The sequence below is a fragment of the Balaenoptera musculus genome, chromosome 7 (assembly GCF_009873245.2).
Source record: "Balaenoptera musculus isolate JJ_BM4_2016_0621 chromosome 7, mBalMus1.pri.v3, whole genome shotgun sequence".
In the NCBI taxonomy this organism is placed as follows: Eukaryota; Metazoa; Chordata; class Mammalia; order Artiodactyla; family Balaenopteridae; genus Balaenoptera; species Balaenoptera musculus.
The window spans coordinates 107927456-107947183 of NC_045791.1; the positions used below are offsets into that span (position 1 = coordinate 107927456).

At 52.5% G+C, this 19728-nt stretch overlaps 1 protein-coding gene across 5 annotated transcripts in view; it reads left to right on the plus strand.

The window, feature by feature from the left end:
- The window catches only part of SH3BP4 (SH3 domain binding protein 4), a 92013-nt gene that overhangs the window by 54187 nt on the left and 18098 nt on the right, over positions 1 to 19728 (plus strand). For 4 of the 5 annotated variants that reach the window (XM_036857989.1, XM_036857987.1, XM_036857986.1 and 1 more), the window contains one exon: positions 17971 to 18218. In XM_036857989.1, coding sequence (XP_036713884.1) covers positions 18101 to 18218 — 118 coding nt within the window. In that variant the 5' untranslated portion in view covers positions 17971 to 18100. Of the gene's footprint in view, positions 1 to 13113; positions 13136 to 17970; positions 18219 to 19728 lie in introns of those variants that run through there. The other variant, XM_036857988.1, reaches the window with a different exon arrangement.

Below are 19728 nucleotides of genomic sequence, written 5' to 3' on the forward strand. Positions count from 1 at the left end.
ACATTGGGTGTCTTTCCGTGTTACTAAATGTTTGTGCCTTTGGTGCATGTCCTGCTGCAGACCCGTTGGGCCCCCTCGGAAGGAACCTGACCTCGTGGCCTCGGAGCCCCTGCGGTGGAGCCCGGGGCGGGGGCCTGTCCCCGGTTCCCTGCAGCTTAGGGGGCACTGGCCTCCTATTGTCTAGTGATTCCAGTGTGTTCTCAGTGAGTCGAAATGTTCGGAGATCTCCTGAATCTTGGTGAGAGCAGCTTGTTGCACACCCCGACTTACTTGGTTGCCACCGAGAAATGCCTCTGCGGGGCGCTTGCGGTGACTTAGCGAGATTTTCCACAGTATCACTCGGGATATAGAGGTCCAATTGCCCCCGGCATCAGACTCAGCCGTCAGGCATGTGAGGTGAGTGGCGGTCGGGCGATGGCCTGATAGTTTGGGATCTTAGGAGAGAGTGTTCCGGAAGCGTGGAGGCAAGACCACACTTTGCAGAGGCCGGGACTCTGTTTTGGGGTCTTGGCTTTCATTTGCTTCGTGGAGTTCCATTTGTGTTAGATGTGACAGAAAGAGAGGAAGCGGGGGAGAAGTTCGCTGGGGGCAGGAGGCCACGCCGGCCAAGGAGAGTGAGGGTCTGAGAAGCCGAGTCTGTGTCCACACCCCTAGGAGGGTGTGTGACTTTCCTGAGACCGCCAGAACAAACTGCCACACGCTGGGTCACTCAACACAACCGAAATTCATTCTCTCGTGGCTCTGGAGGCCTGAAGTCCGGGGCTGAGGTGTCGGCAGGGCTGGCTCCTTCTGAGGCCGTGAGGGAGAAGCTGTCCCGGGCCTCTCTCCTTGGCTTGCAGACGGCCGCCTTCTCCCCGTCTCCGCGTCATCTTCACTCTGTGCCCACACTTCCCCGTTTTGTGAGGACACCTGTCATATTGGAGGAGGGCCCACCCGTAGCACTTTATCTGAACGTGGTCATCCGCAAAGACCCTGTTTCCAAATCAGGTTGTATTTGCAGGTAGTGGAAGTTAGGACTTCAACGTCCTTTGCGGGGGACACAGTTCAACTCATAACAAGAGGGTATTAGAAAAATGTGAGCATATGTGACTTCTCAGTGCCGTCCTCTCCCCAGCCTGGTGGCTTTTAGGTTTTAGCCAAAAGATGCTTGCTTAAGTGCTTGACCTGAACCCCTTGGTCGGGCCTTAAATAGCTCAAGCAAATGGAAATAAGGTACAGTGATACTAAACTTTCACTACCCTCAACCCACAGTTGTAGTAACTAGCAATGGAGATAGAATTTATGAAGTGATTAGTGGTTTATAAAGAAATTATACTACCTCATTTAGTAAAGCACCTATGAGCCAAGGAAGTTTAGTTCTTTGCTGCAGTGAAACTCATAGCATTCCAGACCACGGTGGTGTGTAAAAAATGGGGTGTGTCTTGAAATTGGTGAAAAGTGCAGGGCTTATGCGTGAACTGGGTCAGTGTAAACAGCATGACCACAAACTCTGTGTGTGAGGGGGCTGTACCGTGCCCGGGGGCCCCCGTGCCCTGTGTGTGCACACGTGATTCCCACGTGCAAGCTCTCTCTGTGGTCCTCTTGCATTTGGGGACATTGAGGCACAGAGGTCAGACTGAGCATGGCTACGTTGGTGAGTGGTCAGGTGGGTTTTTTTCTGAAGTGTGTGACATTGACCCGAGTCAACCTGAGTGGCAAGAGTTGTCAGCAGGTGAAGTTTGCAGCACAGAGCTTGCCAGCCAGAGGGAACTGCCAGTGCAAGGGTCCTGGGACAGAAATGAGTTAAATTCAGAAACTGAGTGCACAAGAAGGAAACAAGGTCGTGGAGGAGCAGGTGGGGCCACGGTCACGTAGTCCCAAGAAGGAGGTTCGATTTATTGTGACTGCAGGGAAATGCCCCTGGAGAGACTTACTTTGCTGAGGGGCCCAGCTGCTCTAAGGAGGATGGTTTCGTGGTGTGTTTTGGGGGCCGGAGGAGCAGGGAGACCAGGTGGGAGGCCTCTGAGGCGAGTCCAGAGAGAGAGGAGGCGCTTAGCTGGGAGCAGAGGGCAGAGAGAAGAGGTCAGATCCGCATACTTCGGGCGTGGAATTGCTTGGACTTGTGCAACTGCCTGGATGTGAGGGGTTTTGACAGAGTCCGTATGGTCCCCAGAGCTTAATTTACACTCTGCCCCTTTACAGGAAGAGTGTGCCAGTCCCTATACACTGTCCTGGCACTCATTTTTTAATTTATTTATTTATTTATTTATATATTTATTTATTTATTTATTTTTATTTTATTTTTGGCTGTGTTGGGTCTTCGTTTCTGTGCGAGGGCTTTCTCTAGTTGTGGCGAGCGGGGGCCACTCTTCATCGCGGTGCGCGGGCCTTTCACTGTTGTGGCCTCTCTTGTTGCGGAGCACAGGCTCCAGATGCGCAGGCTCGGTAGTTGTGGCTCACGGGCCTAGTTGCTCACGGCATGTGGGATCTTCCCGGACCAGGGCTCGAACCCGTGTCCCCTGCATTGGCAGGCAGATTCTCAACCACTGCGCCACCAGGGAAGCCCCTCATTTTTAAATAAACAGAGACCCACCCTATTTCTGGAAGAAAAGATAAAATAGTATAAAGATGTCCGTTCTTACCATTGCTGTGCCAACAAAAACAAAAACCCAGTGGGGTAACTTTTTTGAAGGAATGAAGAGGTGGGAAGACATATTACTTAATTATTCCGAAGTTCATTTGGAAGGAAAATACAGGTTCAAATAACTGATAGGAGACTTTGAAATAGAATGGTTCTTGGGGGCTGGTCCTTCCAGATGGCCAAACTTGGTAAAGCTCCCGGAGTTACATAAGGGCTGGTGTTGTTATAAAAATAGGCAGACTCATGACATGGAATTGGCCAGATTCAAACCCTGGCGTCTATACACATTTAAAAAGCATTAAGATGACATCACGGAGGGGACAGATTGTTCGGGAGCCGATAAAGGAGTAATTGCTTAGCTGTTTGCTAATTAATTTTGTAAAGTTCCTTGCTGAGCAGCAAAATAAATTCTTTGTACATTGATGTCAGTCCACATACCATTTTTTTTTAAATAGAGGAAAATAGATGTGAAATGTTTATCAAATTTTTCATTAGGGGAGCCTTTTCTGTGCTTCAGGGTGAAATTACAAAGGAAGGATTGATAGGGTCAGAGAGCTGAGACTTTACCTAAAGTTAGCAAATGGATGGGTGTGCGTGAGCAACAGTGGGGAAAATATTTGAAACTGATCTGAAACTTCAGACTCTAATCAAGCAAAGGATGCAAAATGATAGTCACGAAGCAAGAAATAAGATGTCCATATTTGAAAGTTTCTGACCGATGGTCAAAGGAATGTGAATTTAAACTCGGTATTTCGTTGCCCAGTTGTCATATTAGGGAAGGTTTTCTCAGATAGCTGGCAGAAGGGTGAAAAGGGACCCCCCCCCCCAGTGCTGTGGCGAGGATAAATGTCTGCAGCTTTCCAGGAAAGCATTTGGCAATGCTTCTTCCTCTACTAGAAAGTCATCTTAAGAAAATAGTCCAAAATTCAGAGGAAGATTAGGGATAAAGATGGTCACCAACCGCCCTGCCGTTTATAGTAGTGGAAAGTCGGGAGCCTTCGGTGAGCAGCAGGTCAGGGTGCTCCCCCGCCTCAAGCCCCGCTGGTCGGAGCTTTGGTGATGACTTTCCATCAGGAATGATTCTGTTGTTGAATCAGGTATGCTGCTCGCCGCATGCAAAATCAGTGCTCGCAAGTGTTGGTAGAAAGGAAAGATGCCCTTAATCGGAATGCCGGCAGTCTGGGGAGATGGTGGACTCAGCGTCTCCCAAAAACCACCTCCAGAGATTCTGCTTAGCCATGAAAGCTTTTGAAGGGAAACAGGGAAGTCATCTCAGTTAATCAGTGAGGTAGGGGGGTCAGCGCTGTGGCCATCCCCCACTGTGTGCAGGCTTGCGTGCAGGCTTGTGTACGGGCTTGTCAACTCCTCGTGATCTTTCTTTAGATACTATTTTGTTCACAGTTTGTTGGCGAAATTACTGAAGGGGGAGCTAGGGAAGAGATCTCATCATCTGTTAATTACTTCTTCTTCGTTTCTACTTCTTCCATCTACGGAAAGAACCAACAGGGTTAGGCAGAGTATTTCGTGATCAAAAGATTTGAAAGGTGTGCTAGGGCCAGAGGTGAGTAGCGCATGGGGGCGTCTGGTTTAAGGTTAATGACAGGACAGAGGGGCCTCCTGCAGAGAGCTCTTTCCTGCAAAGGACTTTCTCCTGCCAAAAGCGGCCGCCAATTCTCAGGCACCGGCTGGGTGTCCAGCCGGTCAGCTCAATTCGGACACTCTCTACCTGGAGATGAATGAAGTCTGGTCCCACAGGTTGAGGGCTCAGTCCCACAAGACTGCCCCCCACCTCCCCACTTCAGACGCGCATGACAAGTCCAGGTTGTCACCTGTGCTTCTGACCAACTGGCTATAGATTGGAGCTTGCCATGACCCTCCCTCCTTGGGTTTGATTAATTTGCTAGAGCAGCTCACAGAAGTCAAACATTTTACTAATTAGATTACAGGTTTAGTATAACAGGATATAACTCTGGAACAGCCAGATGGGAGAGACACGGAAGGCAAGGTATCGAGAAAGAGCACGGAGCTTCCACGCCCTCTCCTAGCATCCCCTCCCCAAATCTCCGTGTGTTCACCAGCCCAGAAGCGTTCAGAACTCCAGCCTTGGGCTTTTACCGGGGGCTCATTATACAGACATGATTGATTAAATCATTGGCCATCTGTAGTTTATGCGACTGTGCAGCCTCTCTCCCCTCCGCAGAAGTCAGAGGGCAGGACTGAAAGCCCCCATCCTTAGGTTACCTGGGGGTGGCCCCAAAGTCACCTCATTAACATAACAAAAGATACCTTTACTGCTCTATTTGCTTAAGAAATCCCCCAGGGTTTTAGGAGCTCTGTGCCAGAAATAGAACACAGACTTATATATATACATATATATTATATTTTATTTATTTATTTATTTAATATATATATTATATACTATAAATCACAATATCACAATCAGGTATCCTCTGTTTCCTAGTTAGTAGAATCATGAGGCCAGGAGGAATAGGAATGCATTTTTTTCAGTTATTGGGAAAATGACTTGCGCCAAGTCATGGAGCTGGAATTGGGAAGGCTGGATTTAGATCCACTGGGATTAATACATCGTTCTAGGCGCTCAGTCAAGTGTTTGAAGGTGTTTGGAATTAACCCCACAGATGGCATACTGTTATACACGCTCAGAAAATGGCCTTGCAAGGCTGGAAAGAACCTGCTGGAATCATGGTGTTGGGGAAGGAGAATGGAAGTTTCTTTTATAAAATGTGTGTGTTTTTTTTTAAATTACAAACAGTAGAAAACTTAGGAAAAATAAAGAACAAAATGATCCACACGATTGCCACACCTGGACGTGGTCGCTGTCAGCATTTGGTGTGAAAATTACTCTTCTTTTTTCTAGTAAGTATACATTTCTAAGAACAAAGTGGAATGAGTTTTATTGTGAAGTTTGTGGATTTCATTTTTCTCAGCGTTCTGTTGTATGGGTTTTCCATTCTGTCGAGTATTAGAAAACAAATTTTAACAGCTACGTAACCCGTCCTGGAGGTAGAACCCCCTCCTGGATCACAGTAAACAGTGCTGTACATGTCACTTCATCCACATCTTTGATTTCCTAAGGACAGATAGTTTGAGGGGCAGTGGGATGGGAGGCAGAACAAGAATCCCGTCCCCTCTACTTCCCTTAATAAATATTGATGAAGTATATAGATCAGTGATTGGTTTATTGCCCTGGATATCTCAATTCGTAATTCATGGACACGGTAGAACTTCTGTAAAGAAATTCGTTCATTCCATGAGTTTCATTGGTTGCTTCCTGTGCTAGGTGCCAGATCCTCGATAAATGGGTGGATAAAGCCGTAACAGTGGATAACACCCGAAACGGGTGGATAAAGCCGAAACAGTTCTTCCATCCGGGGGAGGGTCTGGCTGAGAGGCAGCAGTGAACCAGTCAGCTGAGCACTGACTTCACCTGGGTCCTCAGCAGTTGGGCCGCATGTAGCCGTCACTTCCCCAGCTCTGGGGGCCCATCGACAGGCTGTCACTGTATTTGCTGGTTGTTTTCAGTGGTGCCGTCTGGTGGGCGTGGCTCTGGTCTCTGCCTGGGGAGTGTTCTCACCCAGCTCATCACCCGCCCCCCCCACCCCCATTACCACTTTGGTCTCTGCAACTCTTGCCTCCTCCCCGGTCTTCACTTGAACTTGAACTTGAGCCTCAGACGTGGCACGTCTGTCATTAATGAGAACCATCAGTAGATTTGGGGGCATCATGAAGCCTTAGGAGCTGCCTCCCCAGGCCAGCTAGCTCGTCTGAATCTGGCATTTTCATCTGAGTCTCAGAAATGAACCCCAGGGAAAACCTCTTTCAATAAAAACCAAAAAAGCCTCAGTTTCCTCACCTGTAAAATGAGTGGCACCAGCTGCTTTGTGTTTCCCAGAATGGTAGCTAAGCTGAACTTTAAAAAAAGGTTTTAAGTTAATATATACTGGAAAAGATTTATCAGTATATCTAAGGAAGACCTTTCTTTTTAAAGGATAGAAGCTTCCTTTTTAATGCTATAGAAAGCTGCCTTTAAAATAACTTTCTTGAATAAACTTACATTGTTAAAGTAGGTTGGTTTAAAGAGAAATATTAAATAATTTGATTTTTTAAAACATTTATTTATTTATTTACTCGTTCATTTGTTTATTTATTTGGCTGCTCCGGGTCTTAGTTGTGGCATGTGGGATCTAGTTCCCTGACCAGGGATCGAACCCGGGCCCCCTGAATTGGGAGCACGGAGTCTTAACCACTGGACCACCGGGGAAGCCCAGTAATTTGATTTTTTTTTTTTTTTTTAAGGAAGACAGTAGATGAGCGGTTAATGTTTGGAAACCACAAGTCTTTCCAGTGCTGATGTTTTGCAGTTTTGTTGAACTCATCAGACGGGGGTCAGGAATCTGAGTCTACCCCCAGCCAGCCGGTCAAGTGAATGGGCCTCTCTTCTCATGTCTTTTGTAACATCTGCAGAGATAATCATGCTTTTTCTTTCAAGTCGCTGGCTGGGGACCAGAGTGGGGAAGTTTTTCTAGTCTGGGCTGATCACAAGATTTTACTTCCCAGCCTGTCTGCTGCAGCTCTTCCCATGTGACTCGGGGAGGCTGACCCCACTCCACCAGACCTCCTAAACCCCGTGCTTGGGGAGCACTTGACATGCACGTGTCGGGTCATCTTTGAACTCCTTGCCATTGTCAGCAGCAGGGTGATAGGGCAGGAGGACATGTGGGTGGAAGGCGTCCACATAGCACACACGGTGTGTTGGGCAAACCGAGGTGTCTGGGCTTCTGGTCCCACGCAGGCCCAGAAGGTCCGTGCAGGCCCGGAAAGTCCCGAGCAGGCCCGGAAGGTCCTGAGCAGACCCGGAAGGTGTGGTGGAGACATCACCCCTCCCCCTCCTCTTGGGGTCAGTTTCATACACGTTGTCATGCCAACTAAATGCTCAGCAGTTGAGGGAAAAGACCAGGTCTCCATCCACTTGTGTCTTTGGTGGTCCCCGCTGCACGGTGGTGCTGAATAAATGTTTGGGTGGAGCATTTGTCCTTTCAACACATGGCACCACACACCAGCTTGGACCAGGCACTGTGCTTGGTGCTGGAGGATTACAGAGGAGCCAGGTATCCAGTTGGCTTTCGAAGAGACGAGGGTAGTTGTTAGGGAACTGAGAAATCACGTGCAGAATCACAGCTGTGGTGCCCAGAATGCAAGCGGTAAGTGCCCAGAGAAGATGACGGATGAGTCCCGAGAGAGCTCAGGGAAGAGGTAGGATTCCATCGGCAAAGGCACTGTTTGACGGGGGTCCCTCTCAAATGGGTAGGTCCTAACGTAGCAGAAACTGGGGGCACTGTTGGGTCTTCAAGTCAGTGGGGCGCGGAGAGAGATGGAGGCTTGAGGTCGGGGGATGGCTGGGGGGGTTGGTGTTTGGAGCCGAGTGAAAGAAACAGTCGCTGTGCTTGGAGAGTGTGACGCGGACATGGAGGGTGAGTTAGGGCAAGGAGGGTCTGGAAAGACAAGCCAGGTTTGGATTGACTTCTACAGACTGCAGCAGCCTCTGAGGAGGCTGAGATTGTTGTTGTTTTGTTTTAATTAATTTATTTTTTATTTTATTTTATTTTTGGCTGCTTTGGGTCTTCGTTGCTGTGCGCGGGCTTTCTCTAGTTGCGGCGAGCGGGGGCCACTCTTTGTTGCAGTGCACGCTTCTCATTGCAGTGGCTTCTCTTGTTGCGGAGCACGGGCTCTAAGCACGTGAGCTTCAGTAGTTGTGGCACACGGGCTCAGTAGTTGTGGCTCGCAGGCTTATTTGCTCCGCAGCATGTGGGATCTTCCCGGACCAGGGATCGAACCGTGTCCCCTGCATTGGCAGGCGGATTCTTAACCACTGCGCCACCAAGGAAGTCTGAGATTGTTGTTTTTACCCAAGGAGATGATGGGATTGGTCCAGCCCACCCTGAAGCACAGTCTCACAGCTGGGCATCAAGTAGGCTGGAGACAAGAGGCCAGGGCGTAAGAGGCTCAGGCCCCGCAGAGGCGGTGGAGAGGGACTTGGCCACCCCTTCACCTCCCTGACCGTTACCCACAACCCGTGATTCTCCAGACTCTGATTTTCTTACTTTGTCACTGGCTGGTGAAAACGCCCCGAGTCATTGGGCCAGCTCTCTCCAACGATCACACTTTACACCATAAAAGCAGCAAGTGAGAAGCGGGCACCCGCAACTGCGGGGTCCCCTCCCACACACCCCGTAGAGCCTGAGGGGGTGTTGAGCTTGAGTCACCAGCTTTGGGTGAACAGAGAAGGCCTTGAACGTGTGCATGTTGCCAGCCCAGCGCCTGCACACAAGAGCCTTGTTCCTAGAAGCAGGTGCAGCTCTCGTGGGCTGGGCTGCTCACCCAGGCACTGTGGTCCCCTACTCGGGAGGTGCCCAGGGACCAGGACCCACGATTCTGCCCGCGAACCTCATTGCTCTGCCCAGATGGCCGGCTGGGGGCCTCCAATAGCCGCGCTGCTGCTCGTAAATTGAGGTCACTGTTGAACCAAAGTGAAATGCATCCCAAACGCTGGAACGACCAGCTGATTCCCTGTGGTCCCCTCTCTCCGGTGGGGCCATGCGCTTTCCCCCCAAAGGAGGCAGCCCTCCTCCAGGCCACCGGGCAGCGCTTTCGGCTCTGCTCCAGGTGGATACAGGAGGGTTCTGGAGATCAGGCTCCTGTAGGTGGGAGGCAGCGTCCCGCCACCGAGATGGGAAGGTTCGAGTTTCGCTGTGTAGGACTGTGCTCTCGTAACCGGAACCTGTGCCTTTCCCTGCCAAGAGAGGAGAGCCTGGAAAGGGGACACCAGTCACGTTTTGCCTTTCCACTTGGGCCGTTGCCCAGACTAGTCGGGTCAAGGATCAGGAGGCGGGGGGAGCCGGGGTGCTGTTTGGAGTCTGTGGGATGGGCCTCCCTCCAGGGCAGTTTGCTTTGGAGGGAAAAGGATGTCGTAGACGTCTACAGGCGTGCAGACAGGCTCACTGTCACCCCGCTGGGTCACCACCGGCTCGCCTTCCTCACGGGATCTTCCTCGACGTGGGGAGGTGTGACACCAGGTGTCCCTGGTCCATCCCTGCAGCCTGACCGGGCACGTCGGCTTCTCCGCGGCGGCCCGTCAGGTTGGGAGCCCAGGGCGTTGGGTTTCGGGCAGTTGCTCACAGGAAGCAGATCAGCTTGGGAGGGAGGGTATCTCTGGATTATGTTCATCCTTGGGAACATGTTCTTTCTTGGGGAGAGAGTGAGGTGCGGACAGATGGGTTGGAGTGTTTGTCCACAGAGCCTGGTGACTGACATCGCCCGGAGCGGGTTGAAACTCATGCTTTCTTTTTAACCCAGAGGAAATCTGATGAAATCAACATGATACTCCTACTCCAGAAATTAAAATCAAATGTGGAGAATGAGTCATCTTAAACAAGGCACCAACAGAATTCTCCAGGGAGGAGCCCAAGGCAGTCTCAATGCCCGATGCCCTCCTGCGGGAGGGGTCCAGGCCCAGCGCCTTCCTTCTGCACCTTCCTGGGTCTGGGCCACCCGGAGGACCTGGCGCTTGGCTGTGCACACGCTGGGGTCCTGACCAGGGTGTTCTCCACCCTGCAGATGCTCGTGTTCCGTTATTTTTCTTGGTTGGTTGATTTTTTAATTGTTCCTCGGGCAGAACGTTGGCATACAGGCCCCCACAAGAATATTCTGGGATTCTAGGATCTGGGGAGTGGCAAATCCACGGGGGTAGCTGAGGGGCTGTGTGCGGGGTCACGAGTTTGCCACCGGAATCTGTAGATAAGTCTGTCCTTGTACAGCGGTGTCGTCTGTTCAGAGGCCAGCCCCGTAGTCAGCAGGGAGGAGCTGGCAGCAGGCTCTTTTCTCTCTGAGTGAATTGGCCTTTATACTAAAGATAAGAAAACCTCATTAGCTGTGGCTCAGACGTTAGTAAGCTTTAATGTCCCTTCCTGACTTCTTAGACCTGACTTCTACCATGTGGAGGTGAAGCGGGGGGCGGGAGGCTTCCCAAGTCGAGGCGTGGTTCCGGGGGTGGGGGATGCAGTGACTGCCACAGCCTACCCTTCTGAGATGTCCTGAGGTCCAGTGCCGGCCACCCTGACCAGGAGTGCGTGCAGCTGCAGGCTGTACCCGAGAGGTGGTGGCTCCTGGGGCCCGTGGGTGACGTCCAGACCCTAGTGGAGGGTGGCCAAACTTGTAGGCCAAGCTGCCCAGGTACCTCCCAGGTGCCCACCCAGCTAACCCATCAGTGTTTTAGAAATGTATAACTTGGATTTCCAAAAGAGGGTAAGATTCCTAAATGTAGCCTGCTGAGTATAATTAAGTCACATCAGCCATCTGGGGGGACATTTGACACTTTCGGGGGATTTGGGCTCTTTCAAGGAGATGATCCCAGGGATACCTACCAGATAGCTCCAAAGCTGTATTCTTTATTTAAATGGAGTTCATTTGCTCATTCATATTTGAGCGCCTGCTCTGTACAGGCCTGTCACAACGCAGGGAGCGAGGAAACAGGCTGCGTCCCGTGGCCTCGGAGAGCTTACGTTCTCTTGGAGAAATCAGGCTAGAAAGCGAAGAGCACAGGATATGTCTAGTGTTAAAAAGGAAAGTAGGGGAAGAGGGTGGGCTGAGGGATGCTTCTATTGCAGACACCTGAACGCAGTGAGGGATCCAGTCTGGCGAATAATAGGCAGGGGCCTCCCAGGACGCAGGAACAGCATGTGCAAAGGCCCTGCAGTGGGAGGGAGAGAACTTCAAGAAACAGGACCAATGAGCCAGCAGGACCCAGGATGCTGGCCTTGAGGGCATTGTAAGCACGAAGACCTAAGGAGCTTTGGAGGGTTTTGAACAGGGTCCCGACTGACTTTTGTAAAGTCTCCTGGCTGCTAATTGACGGGTGGACTGTGGGAGGGCAGAGCTGGACGCGTTAGACCTGGTGGAAGGGAGCTGATGAGTGAGTTGAGAGGTGACAGTGGCGTGGAGGTGCTGAGGGGAGCTCAGCCGGAGCTGCGTGGGGTGGCGTGCACACACGCAGTGCATGCCCTCCACGGATGGGGGAGTAAGGGAGGGGCCGCTGGGGAGGGACATGGGCTTTGGGGCTGGCTGAGTGAGCCCATCACCCGTTGGCTGAGATGGTGAAGTTGGGGAGGGGGTTTGGGGCAAACCCCAAGTTGGGTTTGGACCTGGGAGGTGCTGGATGCCCATCAGTCCTAAAGGGGAGCCCTCGGTGATTGAATCTGGCGGATTCACAAGGTCACTTGTCAGTTAAGTGGGAACCCAGCCACATCCACTTGTGCTGTGAGGGGGCTCAGACCGCCTGGGCATTTGGATTTAGGGCTCCTTAGAGTTTTTCCCAGTCAAAAGAAGACACACACAGACACACACACACCTTCATTCCTGACACGTCCCTCTTGGAAAGGCAGGTGATGAAGTTTTCCTAGTATTACTTTCCTAATTTTAAAAAATATTTTGTTGTGGACATTTTGAAATATGTACATAAATAAGAAAATGGTAAAAATAATTAATAATGAAAGTAATAATAATAAAAATTAAATAAGAAAATAGAGAAATGGTTAAAAAATAGAAAAAATAGCATAGCATATAGTAATATATACTAGTAGTATAACATACAGTAAAATGCAGTGTTAGTGAACCTTTGTGAGCTCATTATAAAGCAGATCAGACCATCAGGTCATCTACCCCCACGTTCTTTTCTTTTTTTTTTTTTTAACATCTTTATTGGAGTATAATTGCTTTACAATGGTGTGTTAGTTGCTGCTATATAACAAAGTGAGTCAGCTATACATATACATATACATATATTCCCATATCCCCTCCCTCTTGCGTCTCCCTCCCACCCTCCCTATCCCACCCCTCTAGGTGGTCACAAAGCACCGAGCTGATCTCCCCGTGCTATGCGGCTGCTTCCCACTAGCTATCTATTTTATATCTGGTAGTGTATACAATGTCCATGCCACTCTCTCACTTCGTCCCAGCTTCCCCTTCCCCCTCCCCGTGTCCTCAAGTCCATTCTCTACATCTGTGACTTTATTCCTGCCCTGCCCCTAGGTTCTTCAGAACCATTTTTTTTTTTTAGATTCCATATATATGTGTTAGCATACGGTATTTGTTTTTCCCTTTCTGACTGACTTCACTCTGTATGACAGACTCTAGGTCCATCCACCTCACTACAAATAACTCAGTTTCCCACATTATTTTCTAATAAAGCAGGGATTCACTCAAGTGGCGTGGCCTTGAACTTGGGCCACTTGAATTTGAGGCTCCAGGATACTGGCTGCAGAGCTGAGGTCAGCACATCGAGTCAACCGGGAGCTTGCAGGGCTGTGGGGAGGAGGGTGGAGCAGAAAGAGGGTGGGGAGAGAGAAGGCGGTGTTCCTGGTGCCACAGGTGAGGGCAACGAGCTCCAAGGTGAGACACGCATGCTTGAGAAGCGTGTCCCTGGTTCGCATGGGGGTGGAGGTAAGTGATAAACCTGGGCGCCCAGGTGAGCCTAGCAGTGGAGGGCTCCAAGTGCCAGGGCGGGAAGTCCACCTTTAAAAGCAAGTCACACCTGGAGGGTTTTGAGCTGCAGGAGGGACCTTTGAGAAAATTAAGGTCACATAGGGATTGCACCAGGGAGGGAGTATTCAGGGATCTGACGGCCACGGGCAGCCGCAGAGGTGTGAGCTCTGTTAAGCAGGGCGGGAAGCTGACAGAATCTAGTAGCTGCGCCTCCGGGCAGGCGGGTCCCTCCAGGGGTCTCTCCACGCCGGGGTCCGGAGGAGGTGGAGACACAGAGCCTCAGCCCTGAGCCCTCACCCTGAGGGTGCCAGGAGGGGCGAGCACCCCAGGCGTGGCCCAGCCAGGCTGCCTGCCTGTCTGTCTCTGCTGTAAAGTAACATGCTCGAGGCGAAGGTTGGTGTCTGCACTCTGCGAATGTATTGGTGGACGTCAGGACTGGGTCCAAGGACGGTCTCCGCCTGCCCCTGGGAAAAGCTGCCAATCTGGGCTGTCCACGGGGCACTGAACATCACGGGACAAAAGGGTCCTGGTCCCGCGGAAGAGAGGGTGAATGAGCGCATTGAAGCTCCTGTGAACAAGGCTTCTGGTGGTCCGGGAATCAGACTCAGACTTCAGTCCCTGGCTGGGAAGTGGCGACATTGTCAGGGCCGCGCGGTTACACTGGCTTCCAGCGTCCTTGAATGGCAAGCTCAGTGCGTGTATCTGTGTTTTAAAAGGACTGCACATCTCTATGCAGCTGCGAACACACAGTGGCTCAGGGTAATCACTGTGTCCCCCATCAATGACCAAACAAGAACAAGGATCTGTCTCCCAGAGTCCCAGTGGTGGTCTGTGCTCTGTTCTCCCTGCCCAGCCCTGAGGCCCTGCTTTCCGCCCCTCTCCCGGCCTCTCCCCTGGCCCTCCTGCCTTCTTGGCAGGGGCGGCAGGAATCTGATCGCTCTTAAATGTTAATTTCCACTTTTCTTGGCCGCCCTTGGCAAGCTGTCTCAGTGTCCTATAGAGGCCTCAGCTGAGTTCTCGGCTCTCAGGCTTCCAGCCCTGGGTAAAATCCGCCCCATCCGGACTTCAACCAGCCCCTCTGTTGAGGACGTGGCCGTCTGTGCGGGGCTTTGAGGCGGGCCGGGGCTCGTCTGGATGTCCTCTCTCCGTTGCCACGTCCACCTGTGTCTCTCCCCTCCACCAGCTCTCTCAGCGGCTTCTCCTAAACTGTGCCAGTAGTTTTCAAAGACAAAACGGCATTGCTGCTTGCGTTTATGTCATCAGCAGCCAAAGTCTCTCGATCAGAAGCCTTCTGTGGCTTCCCGTAGCGTCCAGGGCCGAGGCTAGACCCTTGGCCGTCACGTTCTGGCGCCTGCGCTCCAGCTTCCGCAATGCTCAGCCCGCCGTGTCCTCCAGGCCTGCGTGCCCTGCTCTGCCTGGCTATTCCCCCCGCCCACCCCGCTTAGAACCCAGGGGCACCTCACCTCCTCTGGGCACCTCACCTCCTCTGGGCAGCTGGCCCGGTTCTGCGGAGCCTCGCTGGTACAGCAGGCCTTGGGGTCCTTGTGCCCATCTCGGCTTCTTTTAAAACCCTCCACTAGATGCTCCCCACCCCTGCAGTGAGTGGGACTCGGTAATACTCCCAAGGGCGGTGGTGGGCAGGGCCGGCGCCTCTTTCACTCCGATCTCTCGATCTCTCGAAGCGTGGTCAGGATGCACTGCCCTGGGAGAGCCCTGGCATCCTTTGTCCTGACGCGCACCGCTGCTGGGGTCCCTGTGTCCTGAGCAGGAGCCTGTGGGGTGGGGGCCCTGGAGGACGTGGAGCAGGAAGGGCGGTCCCCTCTCTGGACGTGCCTCTCAGTCCCGGGAGCAGCCTGGCCTGGCAGGGCCGTCAGATCCCGCAGCTAACCGCATCCCCTGGCCATAACCAGTGCCTCCCAGCTCCTTCCCCTGTGTCCGGCTGCCGCTTCCTAAGAGGCCCAGTCAGACCCAGAGTCTCAGGTAGGAATTGTCATTAATGTGACAGCCCACCCGTCACACGCAGGCTGCGGGCTCAAAACCATCATAAAGCTCTCCTCCCTCACCCGCCCACCCACAAATCCCATTTTATCCTCTGCGTTGATTCCCATCAGGAAACGAGGCTTCATCTTTTGGATCCGAAGTATTTTCACGTTCTCTCGTCTCAGTAAATGGCTCCACACGCGGCCACAGGTTGCCTGGTTGGGGCAGAGCCGTGCCAGCCCGGTGACCAGGCCTCTGGTCCAGCTCCGACACAGCCTGTACGGACAGAGCCGTGGGGCCACCGCGACTGATGGGCGGGGGGGGCTGGTGTCCCCGGCTGGAGGGTGGACTCTGGGTGGGGAGGAGCCATGCGAACTGCGTGGGGACCGGGAGACAAAGCCCGGCAGCACTTCCTGGCCCCAGCTGCCTCGTGCCTCCAGCTGGGTCAGTGCCGTCCTTTCCTGGAGGCCCAGCTCCGTGCACGGTTCTCTGCGGAGAGGAGCCCGGGGGCGGGAAAGGGAGTCCGAGCGCGTGGTCACATCCGTTGTAACCTCACAGGGCAGGCATGGAAGTAATCTGGGATCCCACTCAACTGGGGAAACCATCCAGGTGCTTCACCCCTTCCTTCAAATAACTGGCATGTTTGTGAGTGCTGATGTATGAGTCACAAATAGAAGTGTGTGTGTGTGTGTGTGTGTGTGTGTGTGTGTGTGTGTGTGTTTTGCAGGGGGGTGTTCCGGATGGACTGGGGAACTCCAGGATGGGAGGTGGGTGGGAGGGACGGCGGTCTGGGCGCGGGTTGGGCATGTTTTTAAGGGATGCGTCACCCCCAGGCCCCCCTTTGCTCCCTCCCCAGAGAGGCAGCCACTGCTGTCCTGCCTCCTGTGCATGTGTGTCTAGGCCCCCTGGCCCTGAGGATGCCAGGGCCCTTGCTCTCCCCTTCTGCCCTCCTCACACACTGTATGAGTCAGCTAGGGCCGCTGTAACAAAATGCCGTAGGATGGGGGGCTTGCACAATGGAAATTTATTTCCTCACATTTCTGGAGTTTGCGAAGCCCAGGACCAAGGTGCTGATTTGGATCTTGGGTGAGGGCCCGATTCCTGGCTTGCAGACGGCTGCCTTCTTGCTGTGTCCTCACCTGGCAGACAGCAGAGAGAGAAGTGAGCTCTCTGGTGCCTCCTCCTGTAAGAGCCCTGATTCCACCCACCTCATCTAACCTCATCCCTCCCCGCCCCCCGGCAAAGACCTCCCCTCCAAATATAACCACATTGGGTGTTAGAGCTTCAACAGATGAATTTGGAGGGGGACGCGTTCAGCCCATAACCCAGGTCTTCTCTCCAGGGTGTTCAGGTGCAGGAATGCGGCCTTCTCTGGCCTCGGGATGACCTGGAATCCACCCTAGAGCCACTGCCAGCGGGTCACTCAGAGCCAGGACTGGGGCTGCCCATGCCCGCCTGTGTTGGCCGAGGCAGGGGGGTCGGTAGTCACTGAGCCCTGCCCCTTGTTCTCAGCGCCTTGCCTGGGTTCCCTTTTTCTCCTTCACGCAAATCAAATCAGAACAGTGCTATTACTACCCCATGTTACAAAGGTGAAAGCGAATCTTGTGTAAGCTGCTTAACTCAGGGTCATCCCGGGAGCCATAGAGTGTGGACGCAAACTCGGTCTGCTGGGTGCGTGCTCACTGCACGCAGAGCCTGGGGCCGGGCTATGTCATCCCCACTGCAGAAGCTGCGGAGGGTGGCGCTGGGCCCCCAGGTCCCTCGCATGAGTAGGGCCACCCTCCTGTGTCAGAAGACGAATTTCCAGCTGCCTGCGGACAGCAGTCAAAGAACAAGGGACCTGAGGACAGGTTACATGAACCCAGCCATACTGGGGTGAAACTCACCTGCCCTCGGGTAGCCCTCAGCTCCGAGTGCTGTGGCCCAGCTGTGGCCCAGCTGTGGCCAGCTGGAGCGTGGTCTGCCCAGGTCCGCTCTGGGAGAGCATGTGAAACTCCCTGCTCTGAAATTGGCTCCTGGCAGGTCCTTTCCTGTCCGTTGGCCCTGGTGAGAGGTCTGCTTGGAACCAGTCACCTTGTTCACCTCCAGAACCCGCCACACGCCTGGGTGCCCCTTTCCCAGAGAAACCGAGGCCTTAGGAGAGAATCTGTGTTCTTTCCCACAAACATTTCCTTTGCTGACTTGGTAACAGCACAGTGATCCAGTGAATATACCACGTTTCGTCTGCAGAAGTCACACAAGAATACCTTATATCCACAAGCGGCCACGTGTGTCTTATTTGTGTTTGTGTATTTGGGGTCCAGGGAGGATTTAGGGAGCGTGTGGGCAGGGAGCCGTCCCCTCAAACCCACGGCAGCGATGCTGAGTGCTGCTTGCCCAGGGCTGGAATCACAGCGGTGGCTGTTCCTACGATGGGACCAGCCACTTTCTGGGCAGAAGGAGATTTATTTCCCCTTCCCTGCACCCTGGAACTCGCGGTGTGGACAGATCCTGTTTTGTCCTCCTCTTTGACTGTAAAATGAATGGGCCGGCCAGGTGCTCACGCAGATCTCACAAGCCTCATTGTGCCCCAGGAAGAGGGAGGGCAAACAGCAGGGTAGGGAACACTGCTGGGGCTGTGTGCAGCAAGAGAACAGATGAGACGGGCATAAAGTGGGCATAGAATCCGGGGAGTGAGCCCTGCTCTGCTCCCTTGCGCCAGGAAAAGTGACACGGCCTCTGGAAGAAAGAGGATTCCCACTTGCCGTCAGTTTGCTCTTTAACCGTGTTTCACTTGCTCAAGGGCAATTCCTTTCTTCTTCCCCTGCTCACAGGAAGAAGCACATTGCAGAGCTGACGCCGTAGCGCAGCATGGTTGCCTGAGACAGAAGCTTCAGCAATTGCTGGAATAAGTGGAGGGGAAATATGAAACCTTAGCCGTTCACCCGGCAAGAGAGTTTCAAGATGGCAGCTCAGCGCATCCGAGCTGCCAACTCCAGCGGCCTCCCACGGTGCAAGTCCGAGGGGACCTTGATTGACCTGAGTGAAGGGTTTTCAGAAGCAAGCTTTAATGATGTCAAAGGTGAGCTCCTGGGAACGGTACTGGCTGGGGTTTGCAAGAGCTCTAAGACGCAAGGACTCCTCTCCTTACAGGCTGCCACGTTCACGTTCAGATAATTAAATCTCAGCTCTCTAAACTTCATCGTGTTATGAATTCAGCCCTGGAACAATATCCACTTGTTTTGTTTTGATGGGTTGGGAGGTTGTTTTGAATTTTCCTCTTTGTAATGATACTTCTTCTTAATGCAGAATATGTTTCTCTTTTCATGAGTTTTGGTGACGTTAAGGTAAGAGCTTGGTGGTGTACAAAACTAAGGGGAAGGAGAGTGTACTAAGTCAGTGAGGTCCTGCGAGCCACTGGAGAATAAAAGGGTGGCCGGGGACAGGGGTCAGCACGCTTTCTCTGCAGAAGGTCAGAGAGTGAATACTTGAATCTGTGTAGGCCATATGGCCTCTGTCACAGCTATTTAACTCCGAGATTGTAACGAGAAAGCAGTCACGGAAGAGAGAAAACAAATGGCCATGGCTGTGTTCCAGCAGAACTTTACAGAAACGGCCGGCTGAATTTGGCCTGGGGGCCAGAGTTTGCCAAGCCCTGGTTTAGAGGTGGCCCCGGGGTTTCCCTAACAGCCACGTAAAACTGGGCTGGTGATAAAGCCTATCTTTTGGACACCGAGGTGGATGCCAGTGGGTCATTTTCCTTCTAGAGTCCATCCTGCCCTCACCGGCCATGGTCGGTGTCTCCCGTGAGCGTCCTGGCATCTTGTACTTCATCGTCCTCGTCACCATCACCACCGTCAGTTGACTTTCCCACCACGTTTACCGAATTCTGTTGAAATGATCCATTGCGCTGCCCACAGAGATCAACGGCAAGAGCTTTCGCTTTACCTTTGTGTCGTTAGCCCCTGGCACAATATCGGTGCTAAATAAATATTTCTGGAACTAATCTGCTGCCTCCCAGATAAAATCATGATGCACCACCCCGATGTGCTAAAATCATAATGTGCCTGTTTCTGCCTTTCTTCTTCTCTCTTCCAGTTACCCTCAACTTCCTCTTCTTCCTGTCTGTCCTTTATGCTTGTGGCCCTGAGCAGTGCTTAAAATGTTCTTTTAAAGAAAAGGCTAGCAAGGGAATCATGAGGTTTTATTAATAAGAGCAGCGGACCTGTTGGGTGTTGCTATACGTAATCACGCCATTTCTTTTTCATGGTCTGGTAATGGGCATTGTTTTCTTACTTTGTAACCCAGCTAGTCATGGTTGAAGCGGGAAACTGGGAGCTCAAGTCGTGCAGTTTGGGCTGGGATTTTGAAACGAGGGGCAGAGAGCTGAATTTTAAAAGATAATGATGATGCCGCTGCTGATGTGGGAGGAACACTGCAGCTGGGGGAGGAAGGCAGGCGAGACAGCTGGGGATGTGGGGAGGGGCTGGTTAGCGGGGGGGGGGGGGAGACCCCCTGACTCCACTCCCGAGGGGCAGCCTGTGGCCCAGGCAGCATTTCGGCCCAGCTGCTCCCCACACATGCCGATGGTA